Source organism: Cebidichthys violaceus, unplaced genomic scaffold, assembly GCF_023349555.1.
Source record: "Cebidichthys violaceus isolate CVI_PGR_0920_01 unplaced genomic scaffold, fCebVio1.0.p SCAF_26, whole genome shotgun sequence".
Classification (NCBI taxonomy): domain Eukaryota; kingdom Metazoa; phylum Chordata; class Actinopteri; order Perciformes; family Stichaeidae; genus Cebidichthys; species Cebidichthys violaceus.
Window position 1 is genome coordinate 3,522,180 of NW_027176439.1, and position 21,622 is coordinate 3,543,801.

Sequence of the window (21,622 nt, forward strand, 5' to 3'; positions counted from 1 at the left end):
CTTTAACCTGTAACAATGCAGCATCATAATGATGTAATGTTTGCTAAATAACACTGTGCAGCCTGCAAGAAGAAGAAGAAGAAGAAGAAGAAGAAGAAGAAGAAGAAGAAGAAGAAGAAGAAGAATGGTGTTACTGTCCCTTTAACAAGGTGAGGTCAGGGTGTGGTTTATTCCTGCCAAAGTTTCCGGATTAGCATGCTCTTGTAAACAAAGCAGAGAGAGTGAAGTCACATCATGTCAGACTGGTCACCTCAGTAGTGTGTGTGTGTGTGTGTGTGTGTGTGTGTGTGTGTGTGTGTGTGTGTGTGTGTGTGCGCGCGCGCTGTGCTTTATAATGGGCGCGCTGGTGTGGCTGTGTGTTACAGACGGGCTCACACAGGTGGAACAGGTGGACTAGTCGGACAGGTTTGGACTGGAAGCCCTTTTGTTCACCTTTTTTTTTTTTTTGAAGGCGATGTCGCCTTTCGGACAGTTATCATGAAGATATTGACAACTGCAGCATTTCTACACCTTTATTTGTGCGCCAGAGGTGAGTTTTGATCGTGGGGCGCGCGCGCGCAGCCAGGTAACACAGGTGAGTCTGTTGATCCTGCTCACGTTCTATGTCGCCCCCCCCCTCTTCTTCTTGTCAAAGCGGCAGTTTCGGATAGCGGCGCCACCGAAACGGCCCTGGTGGCAGCACCGGGCGACATCGCAACACTTCCGTGTTACACCGTCGGTAACGTAACACCGACTCTCACGTCGTGGGTGAGAAATGGACGAGAGGTCTTGAGAAGTGACGCCTCTTCGCCGAGCCCTTCACCCGCAGGACAGCGGCTCGTGGTGACGAATGACGGCAGTCTGCAAATCAGGAGTGTGGTGCCCGGGGACGAGGGCACCTACCTGTGCAGCTCCACGCTGCCGGGCAACAACACCTTTCACGCACGTGTCTCGCTGCAAGTAACCAGTAAGTGTTAATATGTCCAGTTATGAGAGCAGTATGATGAGTGAAGGTTCCTCCAAGCAGCTTTTTATATATATATATATATATATATATATATATATATATATATATATATATATATATATATATATATATATATATATATATATATATATATATTATTTCCATTCTGCATAATGAGTACTTTATATACTTTTAGTACTAAACGTATAATTTAATTGCTAATACGTAAGTAATATTTCTAAGGCAAAGTTTTTACTTGTAACAGAGTATTTTTAAACTGGTATTACTACTTTTACTTCAGTAACAGACCTGAGTTCTGGTTATTCTTTGGCTTATGTTAATGAACGGATTGTCTTTGGGTTTTGTGCTGTTGGTTGGACAAACCAAGTAGTTTTGAAGAAGTCGCTACTTTTACACCGCTTTTATAAAACCAAACTTAAACACCAGAGAAAGCAATGCACAGATTAATCTACAATGTAAATCATTGTTAGATGAAGCCCTAGTTTAGTCTTTAATATGTAATAAAAGAATAAAACATGTCACAGATTCCTAGACTGAAAGTGTATGTCATCATATTGGTTGTTTTATTTTTCATCAGATCAAAACCTAAAGATTATCAGTCAACAATGGTGTAAACAGAGGAAAACAGCGAAACCTCACAAAGACTATCAGTATTTTTGCTTTAATATAATGTAACGATTAATCAGTTAACAATATATTGTTGCAGTTGAAAAAGGGCATTAGTTGTCCATTTATATTTGAATTATTAAACACGCGCTGCCCTTTTCATGACAGCACTTCTTGAATTGAATTAATTCACTACCTTTTTATAAAACATTTGCAAAACAGCTCATGTTTTACAATTGTGTTACTTTGCTCTGCCATCATAAAAAGTCTGCATCATAAGATTACTCATCAACTGAGGCCCAAAGTCTCCCCACAATACATTTTATAAAATCATGTCCAGTTATGGAAGTTGATAGTAAAGATTTTTAAAAAAAATTCTCTCACAAACATGCCAATGTACTTACCACATAATAATACAGTTTTTCAAGCAATAACAAAGTTCATCTAATTTTTAATCAGAGTTCTGATCGATGAGAATAAACACTGTTGTGAAGCACTGCTTGTTCTCCTTTCAGGTGGTCCAGGAAATCTATCCGTGTCCATCGGTCCAGCGACTGCTCTGTCCAACGGGACGCTCATCGTCTCCCGGGGTTCGAGCGTCTCCTTCAACTGCTCCGGCTCCTCCCACCCGTCCCAGCAGCTGACCTGGGCCTTCAGAGGAGCGTCGTCCAGCAACGAGTCGCTGGCTTCCACCTCCGGATTCTGGCTGGACTTCAGGATAGAAGACGTTCAGCCCAGCGCTCAGGGGCTGTACAGCTGCAGGGCCCACAACCCCGTCTCTGATCGGGCAGCCAATAAGAGCACACAGCTGCTAGTCTACTGTAAGTACCGTGAGCAGAATACCCAGAATGCCCTTCTCCGACAAAAATGTCAAGATTGAGTAAAGCCAACACAAAAGAGACGTTTAAAAAAAAAAAGAGGAATTTGATTACAGTCTTGTAGGTTTACAGTGTGTCAGAAATGTCTCATTTAATCCCCTTTGATTCAACAGAACAACTCGCTGTTTTATAGGCACTGCGATGTATTCATATTCATGTCTCTCCCAAGAGTGTAAATGCATAATCTGTTTATCGAAGCTTGTGGTCTAACTTTCAACTTCTAACAAACTAGTGCACAACGTACGAGTGTACATTAAAATACACAGGTGTAATCTCTTTCTGTGCTTCTTTGGCAGAACATAATAAAGGGTAAACAAGGTGAGGGAAAAAAAACAGAAATATCTAGACAGTTGAGTCATTATCAAAAAACCAACTCAGACAAAGTCCAAAAAGGTTTGCGATGCAGTCAAATGTTGCCAGACTGACAGTAATTCACCCTGATTCACCCAATAGTTTATGAAATAAACTGTTTTTTCTGAATTGAATAGACTTCCTGAATTCTCAACAATCACAGTATTTCCTGTTGTTTTTTTTCTAGAATCACTCACAGACAAATGACTTTTCTACAGGCAAGGCGAGCTCCAACCATTTATTCCTGCATTTCCTCTCTCATGTATCGGCCCGTTTTATAAAAGAATTTATGGTTTCCTTGTAATTTAGCTGAACATGCAAGAGTTTGTCTACAGGCAAGAAAACATTACAACATCCTGTATTTGGAGAATAATAAGTTTCCAATAATAAAGGCTTAGTAAATCAATATTTACTTGGCTCTAAATTGAGAAGACTTTTCAAGGAAATTCCTCTAGAAATCAATAACTTCTTAAGAACTCAAGACAACTAATTAAACTCAAACAACTCTCTCAAAATGTTCCTATAACTATTACAAAGTTCTTTCCAGGAAACGCATTAGGACACTATGAACCTTCACAACTTTTTTTTTGTGTAGAATTGTTCTTATGCAGAAGCGCTTCACAATCTAGGAGCTTCAACCTAAAGTCACAATAACTTAAAGCAGCGGTTTTATGGTAAGAGGCGATCGCAGTCTTGGAAAGGGAGGAGTGGGTGAAGGGGTGTTCAGCTGGTTGCGACCTGCAACCACACCGCTAGGTGCCACCAAATCCGACACACTGTCCCTTTAAGGAAAGGTAGAGAGCAAAGGTATCACCTCAATGAATACAAAACCCATCGAACTATTTAAGGAACCGTCGGGGAAAAGGAAATAAATAGTTAAACGACTCAATGAGAACGAGCTTTGCTCCAAAAATCAGATTTTTTTTTTATTTTTCTCCCCTCCTAAGCAGAAATGTAGTATAACTGAGACCCAGTACGCTTGCTGGAGAGAGTGTGGATCAGCATGTTTTGGTCTTCATATATTCAACCTTTCTGGGAGAAGGTGGGACGTTTAGTGTCAGGGAATATGGGGTGTCTACCCCTTGAAGATCTTCTGCAAGTAAAATATACACTGTTAATTGCTGTACCTGCACCACAGAAAAGACAATGGTACCCTTAGAGAAGGGTTCAAATACTCTATGAAATAGGCTTATTACATTCACTGTTTATATCATTTTTCCTTCTCTATCCGTTGTTTAAATACTAAAGAGTGAGTGCGTCTAAATCCCAGAGTAACAAATGCAAATGCTACCCTGGTGGCCCTAGTTGAGCTGGGTATTTAAGCTGCTTTCTGTAGTTGTTGTCAGTTTCCTCATGGATGTTTCTGTCCTGACTAGATGTCTCAGACAGACACCCTGATTGTATGTGGGGACCGGCACAGGACCCCTCCCACTTCCAGTTCAACTGCACCTGGTTCGGAGCGTATCCCGCCCCGACGCTACGCTGGGAGGACGACTGGGATGACCAAGTGGCTCGCCCGATCGGAAGCGTTCACGCGTCGGACACGGCGGAGAGCCTGTCGGTGACGCTGAACCGCTCGATGCTGACGGACGGGCAGACGCTGAGGTGCGCGGCCCAGCACCGAGCGCTCGCCCCGGGGATAGAGAAGTCGTGTTCGTTTACCCTCAGTAAGCAATCCTGAGAAGTGCAACCGCTGAATCTTTTATGTGCTTTCCACTTAGGAGTCACACCGACACTCTTCAGTGAGTTTGTTGACAATGTTTACTTGTACTCAGTATTCATAGCATTGACCTTAATTTGATTTAAAGGGCCAGTTCATTCAAATACCCCCCCCCCCAAAAAAAAAAATCACATTTTGCAATTAGCACCAGTCAAATATAGATTTATCCGTCCAGGTTTTGAGGTTTGTGCCTCCACACCAGCACAATTTAGGAGAACATAATTTAGTTTTTGGTGCGCACATTATTGTAGACTAACATAAATATAATATAAATATAAATATAATAAAATATACTTTCTAGAAATATGGTATGGTATCTAGCCATGCAGATGGTTTGTGACCCTGGGGTTAATGTGGGTGAGGCTTTAGGACTGGGGTATTCAATTAAAATTACAAAAGGTCCAGATTGAGAAAATGCCCTCGTGCAAAGGTCCGGAACATTACAACAATATCTAACTTGCGCTATTTAGTGTGATATATATATATATATATATATATATATATATATATATATATATATATATATATATATATATATATAAGTAAAATAAGGGCTGGATTAAAGAATAACTGACATAACTGAAAACTTTAAAAAAAAAATGTGCATCTTAAGAGGAGATGGTGCACAGTTACGATATATTTTCACCTCAGGTTGATAGCAGACCACCTTAAGATGTCACTGAGAGAGAACCAGGACATTCTGATGTAGCATTTCAAAATTAAAGCCCTTCAAAATCACATTCATGAGACAATTTGTGATTTGAAGTTAGCTCATGCATGCGATCTTGAAGGGCTTTCATTTTGAAATGCTACATCAGAATGTCCTGGTTCTCTCTGAGTGACACCTTGAGATGGTCTGTTATCAACCTGAGGTGAAATGATTTCGTAACTTTGCACCATCTCCTCTTAATAATCGTCACGGTCTCTGAACATATGAGACACACTGGTTTTAAACTGTCCTATTAGTGACCCCTGCTTTAGGATATCTGTATCTGAGATTTCATCCTCCTCTCCGGTGCAATGGAGGTCAAAAGAATTTAGTTTCCAGCATTCTATGCATTGAAAAATGACCTTTTTAACTCTAAAACAAGGAATCTTTGTCTTTCTGTATGTCCTTCGCATATTTCGAAAACAGTCGATCTGATTTAGGATTTAAAAAAACCCCAACTATCTCATATAATCTCTTATAATCTGTCTGAACAGATATCATACAAGATTTACACCAAAAGTAAGAAACACTGTGAGTCATTCGTACAACGCAGCAGTCCATCATTCTTTGACGCTTGCTGTCGTATCCATTTTCCCAATTTGTTTTATCTGAACGTCGAACAACTTGATTGGTTATTCAGATCACCTGTTGTGCAGGATGTGAGGACCAACTCCTAATTAAGAATTGAGAGCAGCTTGGTGCATTTATCCTCTTGACCAATCGGAGTGTGACGATGCCTTTTATTTCGGGCTTAACAGAAGTGGGGAGCTGCACGCTCAGGACCTTCTGATACTTCCTTGATGTAACAAAGACCAGGAACTCTGGTCTTTGGGCCCTTTTGAGACGACTTTGCTGCCTTTACTTTTCTGATTGAGGGTGATCTGGGGCTTTAACAAACCTAGCTGGAGTGAATATTTGATAAGCTTGGGCTTGCCTAACGCCTGCAGGCTTTATTTTGTAGGAATGCGTATTGGCAAGAATGTGGCGATCCGTGTCATGATATAGCGGTTGCGATTCAATATATTGGGATACTGTATGCAAAGGGGATGGTGTGTAATTTAGGAAAACTCAGTATGAAGAACGCACCACATTCTGCATGAAGTCTCAGTTAGAGAGAAAGTTCTTTTACACGGCTTCCTGTCTCAGTTTCCATTGTTACGTTGGAGTGGAGGAATCAAGTGGCTGAAGATCGATTACAACGTGCTATCAAGCTTTCTGGGCACAAAATGAAAGTCCTGAACAAATCTTTGCATGTAAACTATTGATTAAAGATCAATAGTGTTTTTGAGAATCAATGCAGTATCATAAAGCATAATATTGCGATATTCAAGTGTATTTATACATATTTTGTCATTATCAAAGAGGCATTTGTTTATTATTGAAGGCATTGAAACAGTATCAGCTTTATTGACCATGTATGCATGCACATATAAGGAATATGATTTGATATTTTTGCATCTCCCTTAATATACTCACATAGAAATAGTAAATATATATATATATATATATATATATATATATATATATAGTACCAATGGCCAACATTAGAAAAATAATATATTTGAAGAAGCATTTTTTCATTATTATAAGAATGTTTTATTTTTTTTATTGTAAAGGCACTTTTGGGATTTGTTTCTCCCTGTAAATATTTCTGTACTGTGTGGTTGCAAACAGTTTTTTCCCAGTCGGCTGAAATCTGGGGACTCAGTGCCGCCACAGTTTACTGACAATGGATCCCCCCCCCCCCCCCCCCCCCCCCCCCCCCCCCCCCTCCCCCCCGTAGGTGACAAGCCCTTCCTGTCATAAACACTCACCATATTTACCGTCTACTCAGTTTCTCCTATGAAGCGAAACACTTTGAGTATAATTACTCTCCGATACGCTTCCCCTCTGCTTACTGAATAAACGTCAGTGTAACATCGTAGAGATTAAAGCCTTTATCAGCGCCTTGTTTATAACTATTATAATTAATAATTGTCATCATTAGTTCATGTACTGCTGCGGATACAAACACAAGCCAGAGGCACGCAGTTGGTAGCGCGCCCATGAGGACACGGTGATGCATACAGGACATGCGGCCGGTCGGTCGGTGAGTCACTCAGGGGGGTAAGGGTTATCATCACAGGACGGGATTACACAAACAATGAGATGATGCAAAAGTATGTGCAAGTTATATATTATGCAATAGCTTATCTTGAGTTTTGTGATGTTTAGAAAGCTTTTAAGACGAGGCGCGTCCTTGTCAACTAGAATTATTGAAGGGTTTGAGTCCCGCTGAGGCCAACTTGAATACGGATGCTAACCCGTATAGGACTCAGAGATTGTTATTCTGGAGAAAGCATCTGTTCAGTGTTTGTCCCTCTCTCCCAGGACCTCCGTACCCCGAAGGCGAGCCGCTGGTCACGGCGCTGGAGGCGACCAGCGTCACTCTGACGTGCACCGAGTCCGTGTCCCTCCCGCCTGCCAACAACATGTGGAGAAAAGGGCTCCAGCAGGAGGACATTGTTCCCGGATCGAAGTACGTCCTGTCTGAGGAAGGCCCCGTCCTCAAGCTGAAGATCCTCAACGTCAGCAAGGACGACGAGGGCGTCTACTTCTGCCGCAGCGAGAACCCGCTCGCCGTCCGCGAGCTGGAAGTCTACCTCACCGTGAAGAGTGAGTTTGGGCTGCATCATGATCAATAATGTGCTTTTTTTTTTTTTTTTTTTTTGTAAATTTGTAACTAACGACAGCTTTGAGGTCAAAGGGGGATGGCGAGTGACACACAATGAGTTGGCCAACATCTCAGCACATTCAGATACGCAGATGTTTCAACAATTAGCCAGTCGCTGCAGGTGTCGAGTCCACCTCCTGGAATGCTGATAAACCTGCTGCTCCTCCTCCTTTCTGCTTCACGATCCTCTCTCCTGTCGTCTCGTTTTTGTCTCCCGACAGCCTCCTCTGCGTACACGGGAGCGATCCTCGGAGTCTTTATCGCCGCGCTGATCGTGGGATGTGCCGCCATCCTAGCTAAAACCCTTTACTTCAACCGGCACCGCATTTGCCTGGGTAACTTTTGTCTTATTTTGTTGGCGCAACGTAAGCGCGGAAGTCTCAAACGCATGCAAAGAAATGTCTCTGCTCCACTGAACTTATGTTATAATCAATCTTTGCACACGTTCAAATCCTCATCTACTACATCTGTAATGTGGTACATGAGAACACAACTATAAATCATAACAATCCTAATACTAATTTCTGTTCTTGTTTTTGTTTTTAGGTGATGGCTTTGGGTGAGTGTCTCACACGGACTTATCTAATACAGCACTGCATGCTTATTTTAGTCATCCAACCCATACAAGGGATTCAAAACAGATATTATGTAACAGAGTATGTCATGTAATCTGAGTTTCATGTTAATTCTCTTGTTTGTTATACATATATATATATTTTTTTTTATTGATAGTTGGCATCAATCAGTAATTTACAGATGTCTTTCAGACAATGTACACGTTGTATACAGATCTTCAGATGATGCCTGTTTTAGATATACTCGTATAGAACAAGGAGAAAAAAAAGAAAAACTACATATAACTAGGTAGTGATCTATTTTCTACGGTACATTCATCAATTTGGGAAAATAAAATCAGGTCTATGGGTTGTTACATATATCTATGGGTTGTTATCCGTTTTTCCCAGTATGTTATATTTTTAATTCTTTACTTTCTAATATTTGCAGAGCAGATCTGGGGAGGATTTTGAAACCGTAGCTGTTCATAGATACCTTTTAATCTTCTCCACAGCTGCCGACAACTGTAGTATAGTGTGACTGTGTATCACGTGCACCAGGTACTAACAAAACAGGGACACGCTCTTAAAAAAACGTCGCTCCATAGTGCTACTAGTGATCAAAAAGTCCAGAGGGCGCTTTAAGATGCGCTCACTTTTCCCGTGTGAATGCATTAGATTCTCAAAACATCCCCAAACCTCCTCCGAGTTCAGATGCAGAAAAACAAAAACAGCTCCTGGTATGCGTTCACCAGCATAGATCTGATGATATGAAGCCGTGTAAAAGAGTCTCAGGTATTTACTTGTCTTTATAGGTCCCGACCTGCAGGTGCACTCTTAATGTCGTCGTGGTATTTCTGCTCTTCAGGCACATGGAGGAGGACAGAGGAGACGTGCTGAGTCTGGTGGAGTCGGACGACGAGCAGATCTTTCACGACGCCGTTCCCCGGTTGCCCCCGTTGCCCCCGTTGACCAACGGACACGAGACGACGCTGGTCCAGATACATCGGATCCCATCGAGTACGACCTCATCGTGCCGAGCGACGTTGATGTTCATGGTTTGTTAAGGAAGCGTTTCTGGAATGTAAAAATGTCCTTGTGGTTGTGTTTTTTTTCTTTAGGCGATCATGAGGATGCAGAAACAGCTGGCACAAGCCCACAGCAGCAGGAGGATACTGTCCAGACAGAGGAGCCAGTGGATCTTGTAACATTTTAGGTTTCGGGTGTTTTTAGATACGTGCTTTTATTTTGTTGAATACCATTTACTCCCAATGACAATGTGAACTAAAGTGGTGGAAGACGCATGTAAAGAAAAGATTTTTGTAAGCGTATTTCTATGATTTAGTTGTGTTTGTACAGCGTTGTGAACATGTTGCTCTGATACTGAGATGTGTGCAGTAAATGAAGCTGTTTGAAACAGACACTGTGATGTGACACTACCTATTCCTACTCACTCCCACACATCCCCACCCTGTGTTGTACTTCTACACATATCATTTCAGAGATGAACTATGACGATCCCAGTCCAGAATGCACCTCTAGACTGGAACCATTTCAACAATGCGGTGGAGTGAGGTTGTCAGTCTCTGCGTAGGATGTAGTTGAGGGTGAAATCAGCCGAAACTACGTTTTCTCACCTTTCTGAAAATCCAGCCAAGTCGACATGAGACCTGGGGCAATAGCGAGCGTGAACCATTGTTGTTTTAACAATATTCTGAGAGGATTTTGTTCTTTGTAAATATTTGAACTATGATCTTAAAGGGAAACTGATAATCTGCATATAAAAATGTAATCATACACTCAGCTCGCACAGAATTGTAACCTCTTGAATTACAAATTTTCCTTTAATTTCTATTTTTTTAATTTTCCTTTTTTTTATATAAATGGAGCTGAAATTATTGAACAAATAATAAATGACTTGATCTACAGATAATTATTCGGCAATGATATTGAAAATAGTTACTCGCAGCCTGAACATGAATACAAGATGTTTTGAAGTGAATAACAACACTTAATTCAAAGTAGATTGTTATTCTTTAAGTCAAACATTCATCGCCTGTATGTTACGTTAGTACATATCTTATAAAGGGGCTTTGAGTTCACTGAAAAGTGAAATATGGCTAATTATTATTATTAAATGTATTCATATTTCCATGTATTTATTTAAATATAAGGCAATGCATGTTTCTTTGAATAGCACATTTAATACACAGGCATGTATTTTCATAATGCATTGAAACATTGAGCAGGTATTACACATTGCAATGCAAACTAAAAGGATGACGAACATTTTTAAATAAATAAAAACTACAAATACACAAAAGATTTAACGTGTGACACAACAATAGCTTATGGTTCAGTTAAAGGCAGTGGGAAATAAAAACACTTTTTAAATGTGGATCCAAAGGACATACTTGGACATGAATATGATGTTTTACATTTTTAATTGTTAAAATGTATGCAGCCTGTTATTGGTTAGACATCCATGATTACACCCCTTTGACTTGGTTTTCAAAGTCTGAGAGTTGGGACATAAACTCAAGTTATAATTATATTATTATGATAAATACACAAAGTGTATTTTATCATCAAAGTGTAATTATTTCACGCACTTTTCCTTGTGGTTGAGTCCAACATTTTGACACTTTAAAAAAAAAAAAAAGAATATTGGGATCTTGGCTACTACTGTTAATTTCAACCACCTGAGATGACCCATCGTGTTTTTATGTGGAAATCATCATGGGATTGTCAACACGCACTACTTAATGAGAGGGGCGTGGCTTTGAGTATTACGTAACACAAGAAAGACGTGACTACGTTGGGCAACAGTACAGCCAATGGGCAGCCTGCGAAGTGACTCAGACACAAACCGGAAATCAGCTGAAGCGTCTTGTTTTTTCCACTTGCACATTTTTTTCACATCGCAAAAGCGCGACCCAGAGACGAGGACGCAAGCGACACCGTCCTGCCTTCATTTAAATGGCCGGCTGGAGTCGCGCAACAGAGGCGACGCATTCAGGAAGTTAAAGCGGAGGATGTGAAGAGAGGAAACGATGTGCTCCACGGGAACCAACGCGGAGCTGCAACAACAGTCACGTAAGTCACCACATATTTGTTGTAAGCAGTAACCAGGCAGCGGCGGTTGGGCGACGAGTCCAGTCAGCCGTTGAAACCGTTGACGCCGTTAAAGCCGTTGTATTTGTCGCCCCTCCGTCCTCTTCCAGCTTCCGACCCGGCTCTGGTGCTCGAGCTGAAGACCAGGCGTCCTCCGTCCTTGGAGGGCCGGGCGGGATGTGAGACGTGGAGCGTGGACTTCTCCCCGGACGGAGCCTGGTTCGCCTGGTCCATGGGACACGGCATCGTGTGGGTGGTCGCCTGGCCTCTCGACTCCGAGTAAGGTCCATTTAACCTGTGCGTTTAATCCATCGCGTGATGGATTCAGGTGTCGCTCGTACATTCGGGTTTGTGTTAAAAAGTAAACTTATGGCGGCTGTTTATCCGTGTGAAAAATCTGTTAATATCTGACCTTATTATTAGACCCATTACAACTGAAATAAAAGTGAAAATACAACCATAGAATTAGACATTTTGCATTACATAACTTGTTAACAAAATAGCTACAATAGGTGCTGCAATGACTCACACATAAACACAACATTGAGCAACAAATAGTCAAAGCCCATGAGTCTATTCATCCTGACTGAAACTAAATTAATAACCGCCATTAGTGATGGAAATGGCATTTAGAAATTAAAAACAGCTGGAATCATATAAAAATATACATCTATAAACTGCCAGTGAAAAGAAGCAGGATTATGAATCGCATTTCATTACGATGTGCAGAGTTTTTATTGGATTACTTCACAATTTTATAGTTGAATTAAATATTTAGTGATTTAATTATTCATATATTCATTATTTAAAGTGTCTTATTAATTAATTAATATTGAAGCCTCTGGGACTCCACGTAATATGCTCTGCACTTTGTACACTTTATGTAATATGATGCCTACATTTAGGTACCAAATATTAAATCAAAACCTTTTAACTCTTTTATAAATGTAACAAAACATGTGAATCTGCTCCATATACAATGTAAGTAAGATAAATGTACCGACTTAAAGTAGTGGTCTAACGTAAAATCCAAAAAAATATCTGATCAAAGAATAAGTGAGCAAGCCGAAGAATCAGAATCACTGGCAAATGCTATATTAATAATGCATATGTGATTATATTGTGTAAATAAGCCAGCGCCTCTAAAATCAAAAAGAAAATTACATTTTCTATAGATTTTCTTTTATGGCATGTGCTCACTTGATGCTCTTCTCACCCACAGAGACAGTCAGAATGGAGAGACCGACCGAGAAGACAAGAGCTTCAGCTGCGGTCATCCGGTTTGGGGCCTCGCCTTCGGACCCAGACCCCCAAAATCGGGTGCAGCGGCCCCGCCGGCTAAACCGCCATCAAAAGGAAACGGCAGCCTGCTCCTGGCCACAGGCTTGGAGAACGGGGTGATCAAAATCTGGAACGTGTTAACCGGTGAGAGCCTCGCTTCTGCTGACGGAGACGTCGCCGCTGCTGTCTTCAGCCGATCTTCAAAACACTTCCTTGTCGTGTGTTTTCAGGCGATGCTGTATTTGACCTCCACGGCCATGAAGGCGTCGTGAGGGACCTGGTCTTCCCTCAGAACGGGACGCTCACGCTCATATCGACTTCTCGGGACAAGACTTTGAGGATTTGGGACCTGGCTCAGAAAGGTGTGTGTGTGTGTAACATAATTCTGTGTGCTGTTCACAAACAGTCCTTACTGATATGACTCTTTCGTGTTTATTTATCAAAATGCAACGCAAACATACTGTTTAATTGGTGAGGAAGTGGTTGTTTACATTCAGGGTGGATGTTATTGAATTACATCATGAAACTGTTAAACTTGTTCGGACATTTAGCCCATTAACTACCAGCTGTACTGTACGTTACTGTAGAGCATTTCTTAAAGCATAGCAGACGTTTTTTAATATTGATACCAAGCCTTTCAGGCAGCCAATGGTTTCATTTAATACCAACGAGGTACGAGAATCAGCCAATCCACCTGAAAACACATTTATTATTGTCTATTTGTTTGTCAAAGTACCATCTCTCCCTGTTGGTGTGTTCAAACGCATAAAGGGAAACCCAACGTTGACATTTTAACTTCTTTAAAGCAGTCTTACAATTTGAGAAATCTCACAAGAACAATCTTTCCAGCTGAAGTCTTGTGTATCGAATGTCACGTTGTGCATTCATGATGTACTTGAGCTTCACTGACAGCATCTGACCAAACCGTCAAATGTCGGAGCATCCTTGAACGCACCCCGGCCAAACATTAAGGCCATTAAAGGCTCACTGTGAGGGGTTACCCAACAGGTTTCAAGGCTCTGCAAATAGTGCGATACTGTGTTGGTATTGACTGAAACCAGTGGCTGCCATTAATGTTGGGAAACATTCATAAACAGTGGGTAATAAGCAGTAGTGGTGTGCAATTTCAGTTTTTAAATCATCATCTTCCTGCCCTGTGTGTTAATCACTGAGGTTCGTCACCGTGTCTGAATAAACCTCCTGTCTGAATGTACGAGGTCAAAGCCGACAAATGTTTATGTTCACACACACACACACACACACACACACACACACACACACACACACACACACACACACACACACACACACACACACACACACACACACACACACACACACACAGAGTCACATTCTCTGCTGCTCCACCAGCTGATTATGTGACCGTTTTTTTTTTTTTAATTTTGTATCCAGTGAGGACTTTGCATTGTGTCTCCTTCGGTTCAGTCAGGCTTTGGTTTGTGTCTGTTGTAGGTAAAAAGGTGCAGGTGCTCTCTGGCCACAAAGACTGGATCAGCTGCTGCTGCGTGTCTTCAGACTGCAGCATGATTGCGTCCGTCGGCAGATTTGACAGAGTGAGTTTTGTCATCCTAAAAACTCGTTTCATATTCGAGGCAAAGCCAGATATTGCAACGCAGAACCACAAAAAAAATGTGCGTGACTGTAGATCCCGAAGGACATTTAGTTTTGTTTGTTTTTATGTATTTATAGATTTTTATGCATGTGCAGCTCTGCAATGGCCCAAAGTCTCCCAGCTGTCTGACATCTTCCCGACAACACAATGCTCCTTTTTTTTTAATCAAACTTTTCCCACCTCCATTCTACTACAGGAACCATAACTGTGCAGAAAGGGGCAACTATTTTTCTGTTGCACAACTTTGTGTTTCCGTGAGACGAGAGGTGACATTCTTTGAATATAATCCTGCAATGATTAACTGACGGGACGGTGTTTTTCTCTGAAACTCTTCCTCCTCAGGGTTTCCTTGCTGAACTTTCACCTTTTTTAAAAAAAAATACTTTTACGAGCTTCCGGTCACACGCCCATTTTTGCTGATCATTACGGCAGCATTTCCTTTTTTTTTTTTTTTTTTATGGCAACTTTGACATTAAACTGAAGGTCCGGATGGGTTTAACTAAGTCACATCTAATCGTTTAAGACATTTCTTTCCAGTGCCGAGTCTGTGGCTCCCCGCTATGTAATAAGTTCAGCTTAGCTCTGCTTCTTTGTTCTCTTTGTGCGGAGACATTTGGAGCACCGGGGAGCTCTTCCCACTCCTGTCAAACTGCTAATTTGACGCCTTCTCATTTGCAAAGAAAAAAAAAAAAAAAAATCAGGCCGCTTAACATCGTGTAGAACCAGACTTTAAGATCGCGTCTACACTTTAAACTGTGTTGCTGCGTGCTCCAGCCTGTCCTGGTGACATTCACTGAGTCAGTACATCACTGAGACCCAAACCACTAGGTCTTCTAGCGTTGCAGTAGCTGCCGTAGGGCAGAATTAGCCCTCGTTGTTCCACGTTTAAAAACGGCCCTTACGGCGAGGCATGAAGACTCTCGTGTGATTTCACTTCCGTCAGATGGTGTGCCTGTGGAGTCTGCGCTCTTATACGTTCATCAGGAACCTGGCGGGAGGGATCCGCAAGACCTTGTACCTCCTGTCTTCCTGTGACTTCTCTCCCGACGGGGCGTTGCTCGCCACCGCGGCCTTCAGCGGCTCCAGCTGGTGGATCGACCTCTGGGACCCGTACACCGCACAGAAACTGGCCACTCTGGTGTAAGTTCACACCGGTTTTTTTTATGCTCTAAATGGATTTGGAGTTTTATTTTTGACGGCCATTGTCGGCAGGAAATGTAAAAATTGGTTTCGAAGCTGGGAACAAAACACACATCCTACACTGTCACTATTTACAGCTGATGCATCGTCACAAACTACTTCCTGGTGTCCTATGCAACCTGTTTCCTTGTTTGTATATAATGTGGAATTTAACATCCAAGTCATAAGCATTAAGGATGTCTGACTATGGGGGAAATATCAATCTTAAAAACTCCTACCTAACGTTTTCTCCACAGCGACTATTTTGAAGATTACGGGCAAAACCAAATCTCAGCGATACAGTTCTCTCCCAACGGCTTGCACTTGGCGATGGTGACCGACGACAGGTGAGTCGGTTACCGGCTCCCGTGTCATAAATCTGTAACAATAATGTCATCGTCGAAATGTTTCCCGCCCTGGACGAAATGATTTCAGACGGCTGTGTTGCGTTTGCAGAGCTCTCCGGATCTGGGAGCCGGGGCAGAAGGGGATGGAGATGCAGACGAAGGTGGACCGAGACTCTAATGGACTCTGCTGCAAATACCATCCGCAGGGGGGCGTGGTCGCCACAGGGTAACGACAGAGCACTCGTTGAATATGAAAGACTCGCTGCTTGTGGACTCGAAAGGTGGCTTTAGAAATATTGCAGCTTGTGGATAGAGTCACAGTGGATGTCAATGGTGACTCAACGAAAAAGGCAACCGTTCATATGCTCCAAACTCAAATGATTTAGCCAAAACATAATCTCAGAAGGGCACGGTTTTACGCCTACAATCTAGTTTGCATGTTTTCCTAAGTTGCGGTGCGTCTTGGACACCACATGACTGACACTAACCACTCCCCCCTCCCCCCCCCTCCCCTCACAGAACCAGAGACGGCCACGTGAGGTTCTGGAAGGCGCCCAGGACGGTGCCCAGCCTGTGCCACCTGTGCCGGTCCATCCTGCGCCACTCGGTCTCCACGCACCAGATGGAGCCGCTGCCCCTCCCCAAGAGGATCCTCCAGTACCTCACCTACCGAAACATCCCCGACCGCCTCAAGACCTGCTGCTCCTCAGACGAAGAGGACTGGGAGGGTTGAATAGGAACATCGACATTTACAGCGAGTGATTGTCATGCATAATAATAATAATAATATTTTATTTTTTTGTAATCCTTTTGTTTGCTGATTGAGACGTTTTCACAGCTCAGGACGCAGCTCTTAACGTAATCTACTATAGATGCAGCATTCCTACATTAAGGATTCCATTTATTGCACTACTATTGTAAGATGATGCATATACCATGTTCACATGCTTATTTGACTTGAATATCACAATTTTATACTATTAATTTATTGTGTAAATATCAAAATGTATACATATCTATTTCTAAATCCTGTGTTTATCATAAAACAGCACATACTACTGCACTATTACCTGCACATGTTAATGTAAGATAACAAAGACTGGACATATAGGAAATAGTTTTATTAAACAGATTCAAACACATGTTCCAGATGTTTTCTTTGTTTTTTGTAACAATAGCATGTTTGACTCATTTCTTCATCTTTTACATCAACGCATATTTCCAATGAATTGGTGACAATAACTTCACCTATTGGTGACTAAATCAACAGTTTTCCAAGTGACCAAATGATCTTTTTCTAACACTCGTCACAAACGACCGCCTCCCACTTCCCTCAGTCTGTATGCAGATGTGAGCCTTCGGTTTTCTTCGCGGCGGACACTTCTGAACATCCGTTTTCTTTCTAAATAAGCTCAACTCAACTGATTTGTGCAAGGAATTTGGAGGAAGAAGTTTCTCTTCCCCGTTGGTTTGCGTTCAAGAGAGACAGAACTTCGTCGCGGCGTACAGCGGTTGGTGCATCTAGGACGCCTCGCTGACCACCATGTCTCTGACCGCCTGGAACGCCGCAACCATGGAGCTCAGCTGGATCTTCTCGTTGGTTCCCGAGGCGAGCCGGTGTCTGAGGAGACGTCGTGCGATGAGTCCAAAAGCAACACTTCACTACGACATTACAGTGTGACTGTTTTATATTAGTTTCTGTGATATTTATGAGAAGAAGCACAAGCGATCTCACGTACTCGATGTCAGCCAACTTGATGAGCAGACCGATCCGAATAGCTGGAGGAAAGTCCACTGGAAAAAGAAGAAAATGATCCAGACACGTGTTAAATAGAGCTAAAAAAACAAAGCCTCTAAACGGAGAGATTTTAAACACTTGAATCGTCCTGTAGAGCGCGGTGGGATTTAACCCCCAGTAATTGCTCTTATATGGGAAAACTCATTCAAAAACAGCTTTCCTTGGAGGAAAAACTCACCTCTGTGTATGAGCAGATGAACCTCAGTGAGGATGTCGTTCAGAGCCAGACCTTTCAACGTCTTCAGCTCAAGGATTTCTGTGCACGACGTGTTAAAGAGCTGCAGCAACACGAATGGATTTAGCCGATGAAATCGTGCAAAAACACGTGTGGTATGGGTAATATTTGTCAATGTGTTGCTGTAATTATCAGCCTATTCGCCCTGTTTGAATGCGGGTTATCGACCGGTAGACGTAATTATTTAGCTACAGCTAGCTTCTATCACGTTTTATCGGTGGCAAGAAAAAAAACTTCAAACTTCAAGATGTTTAGCTGAATTGTACAGATGATTGTCCTGAAGGATACGCTTGTACGCGGTGGTGAAGTCTTTGTTGAGGGACCAGTCGAGGATGTTGGCGATGTCCGAGCGGAGGGGGTGACCCGTGCAGGTGTACACCGTGTCCTCCGTCACCGTCCCGTACGCCATGTTGGTGCTCTGAGATCACACAGATGGCACATTTTACTCTTCTACAATGATTCAATATATATATATAAAAAAAAAAAAAAGTGTTGAGCGATGAGCTTCTGGTCGTACCTGCAGAATGTTGAGCGATCGTCTCATGTCGCCTGATGATAAGGTCACAATGGCCTTCATTCCTCCTGGGTTTATGTCAATACTGCCACAAAAACACTCAAGTCAGCACGGCACCTTCTACCTCAGATTGTTTTCAACAGTAGATGGAGAAGAAACATTCTCACTCACCTCTCCTGCTGGACAACATACTCCAGCCGAGGGATCATCTGGTCCGGGGACAGCGGGCCGAAGCGAAATCTGGTGCATCGAGACTGCAGAGCGGGGATGATCTTGGACAGGTAGTTGCAGATCAGGCAGAACCGAGTGTTTTCTGTATACTTCTCAATCACTGAGAGAGAGAGAGAGAGAGAGAGAGAGAGAGAGAGAGAGAGAGAGAGAGAGAGAGAGAGAGGTTAGAAATCAATGTAACTAAGAAAGGGGAAAAATACAAAAGTTGTATCTAAGAACCCAAAATGAAACAACTTGATTCTCTGAACTCCTGTTGAGAACATCCACACCTTCCTATGTGTTCCTGCTATCTTCACCAACAAACTACATGCGTTTGTAAATGATTATGTAAAAATGGTAAAAAGTGTTTAACGGTTAAAAACAGATCTTCCGATAGGTTCTGCTTTTCAGGGTGAATGCCAGCGTGTACAAGCAGATATGCTGTAATTCACCAGTGGGCAAATTGTGCGTCTGCTCAGTGAGCCGTGCGGCTCACAGTGGGCACCGCCCGGCCGAACAGATGGCTCACCTCGCCGCAATGCATTCTGGGCATCCTGGGTCATGGCATCGGCCTCGTCCAGTATCACCAACTTGAAGCCCCTCCTGGAGGACAAGAGCGCCGGAGGAAAAGGCAGCCGTTGAAATAATTGCCCGTGAAGTTATGGATTGAACATATATTTTTTTTTTTTTTTTAGTCTTACTTGAAGATGGTCCGGGTGCTGGCAAAACTCAGAACGGGACCTCGCACCACATCAATACCTCTGTCGTCTGATGCGTTTAGCTGCGAACCAAAACAAGTCATCAAATCAAAGAGACACGAGGTGTTGTCGCTAAACTACCGAAGACCAAATACGTTCAGTGTACCTCCAACACCATGGAGTTGAACTCCTTCTCCTTGTACAGCTGCTTGGCACAGGCGAGGATGGTGGAGGTTTTGCCGGTTCCGGGGGGGCCATAGAACAAGAGATGGGGAAGCCTGTCCTCACTGATAAACTTCTGGACTGAGGAGACGCACAACAACAGTTGTAAAAACAAGGAAACTGACAATGACCTTTTGAATGGCGTTCGATAGAACACTAATGGTCTTACAACTGTGTATTTAATATGTATGTACTATTAAGGGTCCTCATACTTACTGGTGCTCAGAATATCTTTGTGTGAGATCAGATCATCGAGTTTCTGTGGTCTGTACTTTTCAACCCTGGAAGACGGAGAAGAAAGACATCTTCCATCAATAATGTAATCAATAATAAATACATACATTTGTAAATGTTACTGTAAGAAAAGCACAAGTTCAAAAATGTCTCGGTGTACTAGTATAAATTACAAAACGAACCTCATTAAGGATTAGTCATTTTAAACCAGACTACTTATATATTTGGGGATATATATGCTAAAGGTTTTGACTTATTAGAGCCATCAAATGCTTGGGTACCATTCTTTAATTCGGCATCTATATATATCTGCAATATGCATGCACAGAAATAATAAATACGTGTTCTTTATAATTGTTTCTTAGCAGACACTGCATCACTTGGCAGTTGGTTCAAGTGGCAACGCTGGTTGCATTGACTAATATTATTTACGCCGAATTAAAAAGAAGCTCACAACACGTGTGACTAATGTAACGTTTATTATGTAGAAGAAAAGCTAACGTTAGTACGGAGAGCTGCTCTCTAGAATCCATGCCGTCGGTCGGTAAAGTTAGGTTAGCTTAGCTAGCACGCGCTAATTCAACGTGTTGTTGATAAACAACAACGTTCAACTCACCACGGGAGGTTCCTGGCCTGTAGCGGCACTCTGCTGGTAGAAGCCATAGATCCCGTAGACTTGTGTGGATTTAGCTCAAAAGCTGGGTTAAGTTTTTAGCACTTCCACTTTGGCACTTTGGCGCGCTCCGCAGCAGAAACGTGCGTCGTACGTCACGGCGTACAACCAATCGGATCGCTTTGCCAGCTCCTATGGGCGGGGTCTCGGTGACAACACCAATGCCCACTGTGTGTGTGTGAAACTTGTTTGAGGCTACAGGACGACGCTAACATGTCACACGTTTCTAGTTTTAAACAAGCGTATACAATCCTGCACATATGTTTGGTCCACTATGTAGAAACATTTGGGGAACATATTGGAAAAAATATATATAATTGTTAAAATGAAAATGATTAAACAGAGACTCAGCTTAGTGTGCTGTTTTGTTTGTATTTATCTCTCTAGCAGATAGTTGCACATTGCTGTGTAGAGTTCAGACATCCCAAAGAGCAATTTGGCAAAACCATAAGGATTATTTATAAGATGATACTGCTGTGATCCGTTAGTTATGGTCTTGACAAATGATCCAACAATAGAAAAGTCGATATAGGTTTGTCTTGGCCATACAATTCTGCACATACACCTCCCAATTTTACTTAAATTTGAGGAATAAAAATCATGGGAAATGCCACTTCAAGACACGAGGGAATAAAAGTGTCTATATACAGCAGGTCCTATACATTCATTTATTTAATGACCTTTTAGTTCATTTGTACCTGATCTGGCTCGATGAAATGATAAAGTGCTTTTCTCGTCTAACTTTACATGAATTTTCAGTTATGTGGACAATGTTGGCTATAAAATATTGTTATTTCTATTCATGTGTCAAAAAGTGCAATGTAGCTGCATATTTTCCAGAGAGTGTGTTTAGCCTGCATTTGGATTACTTTTTTTTTTTTTTTTAACCCAATACCTTATAGAAGTAGTTTGTAACTTTTTTATTTTTCCCTCTCACATTGTTTCATTTGAAGAATCTTTTCTAAGCCTGAAGTGGTGAAAATGTA

The 21,622-nt window shown here is 42.0% G+C and overlaps 3 protein-coding genes across 3 annotated transcripts; 2 read left to right on the plus strand and 1 right to left on the minus strand.

Annotated features, from left to right (window-relative positions):
* The first annotated feature begins 236 nt into the window (after positions 1 to 236).
* vsig10 (V-set and immunoglobulin domain containing 10) lies at positions 237 to 9,919 on the plus strand. Its single transcript, XM_068720715.1, has 9 exons — positions 237 to 529; positions 635 to 946; positions 2,089 to 2,394; positions 4,179 to 4,469; positions 7,602 to 7,886; positions 8,166 to 8,279; positions 8,491 to 8,503; positions 9,367 to 9,518; positions 9,620 to 9,919. The coding sequence occupies exons 1-9, from the start codon at positions 478 to 480 to the stop codon at positions 9,712 to 9,714; spliced, it is 1,620 nt and encodes a 539-aa protein (XP_068576816.1). The 5' UTR covers positions 237 to 477; the 3' UTR covers positions 9,715 to 9,919.
* A 1,446-nt stretch (positions 9,920 to 11,365) lies between these two features.
* On the plus strand, positions 11,366 to 17,194 carry wsb2 (WD repeat and SOCS box containing 2). The gene is made up of 9 exons (XM_068720716.1): positions 11,366 to 11,594; positions 11,723 to 11,891; positions 12,835 to 13,037; positions 13,124 to 13,255; positions 14,367 to 14,467; positions 15,470 to 15,666; positions 15,963 to 16,052; positions 16,162 to 16,278; positions 16,572 to 17,194. Exons 1-9 carry the CDS (start codon positions 11,552 to 11,554, stop codon positions 16,783 to 16,785), a joined length of 1,266 nt encoding a protein of 421 aa, XP_068576817.1. The 5' UTR covers positions 11,366 to 11,551; the 3' UTR covers positions 16,786 to 17,194.
* Positions 17,159 to 20,726, minus strand: rfc5 (replication factor C (activator 1) 5). The gene is made up of 11 exons (XM_068720717.1): positions 20,580 to 20,726; positions 19,946 to 20,010; positions 19,674 to 19,810; positions 19,511 to 19,590; positions 19,339 to 19,412; positions 18,771 to 18,930; positions 18,603 to 18,684; positions 18,374 to 18,503; positions 18,029 to 18,106; positions 17,792 to 17,846; positions 17,159 to 17,673 (listed from the first exon to the last, which is right to left on the minus strand). Exons 1-11 carry the CDS (start codon positions 20,624 to 20,626, stop codon positions 17,574 to 17,576), a joined length of 1,008 nt encoding a protein of 335 aa, XP_068576818.1. The 5' UTR covers positions 20,627 to 20,726; the 3' UTR covers positions 17,159 to 17,573.
* Between the last annotated feature and the right edge of the window lie 896 nt (positions 20,727 to 21,622).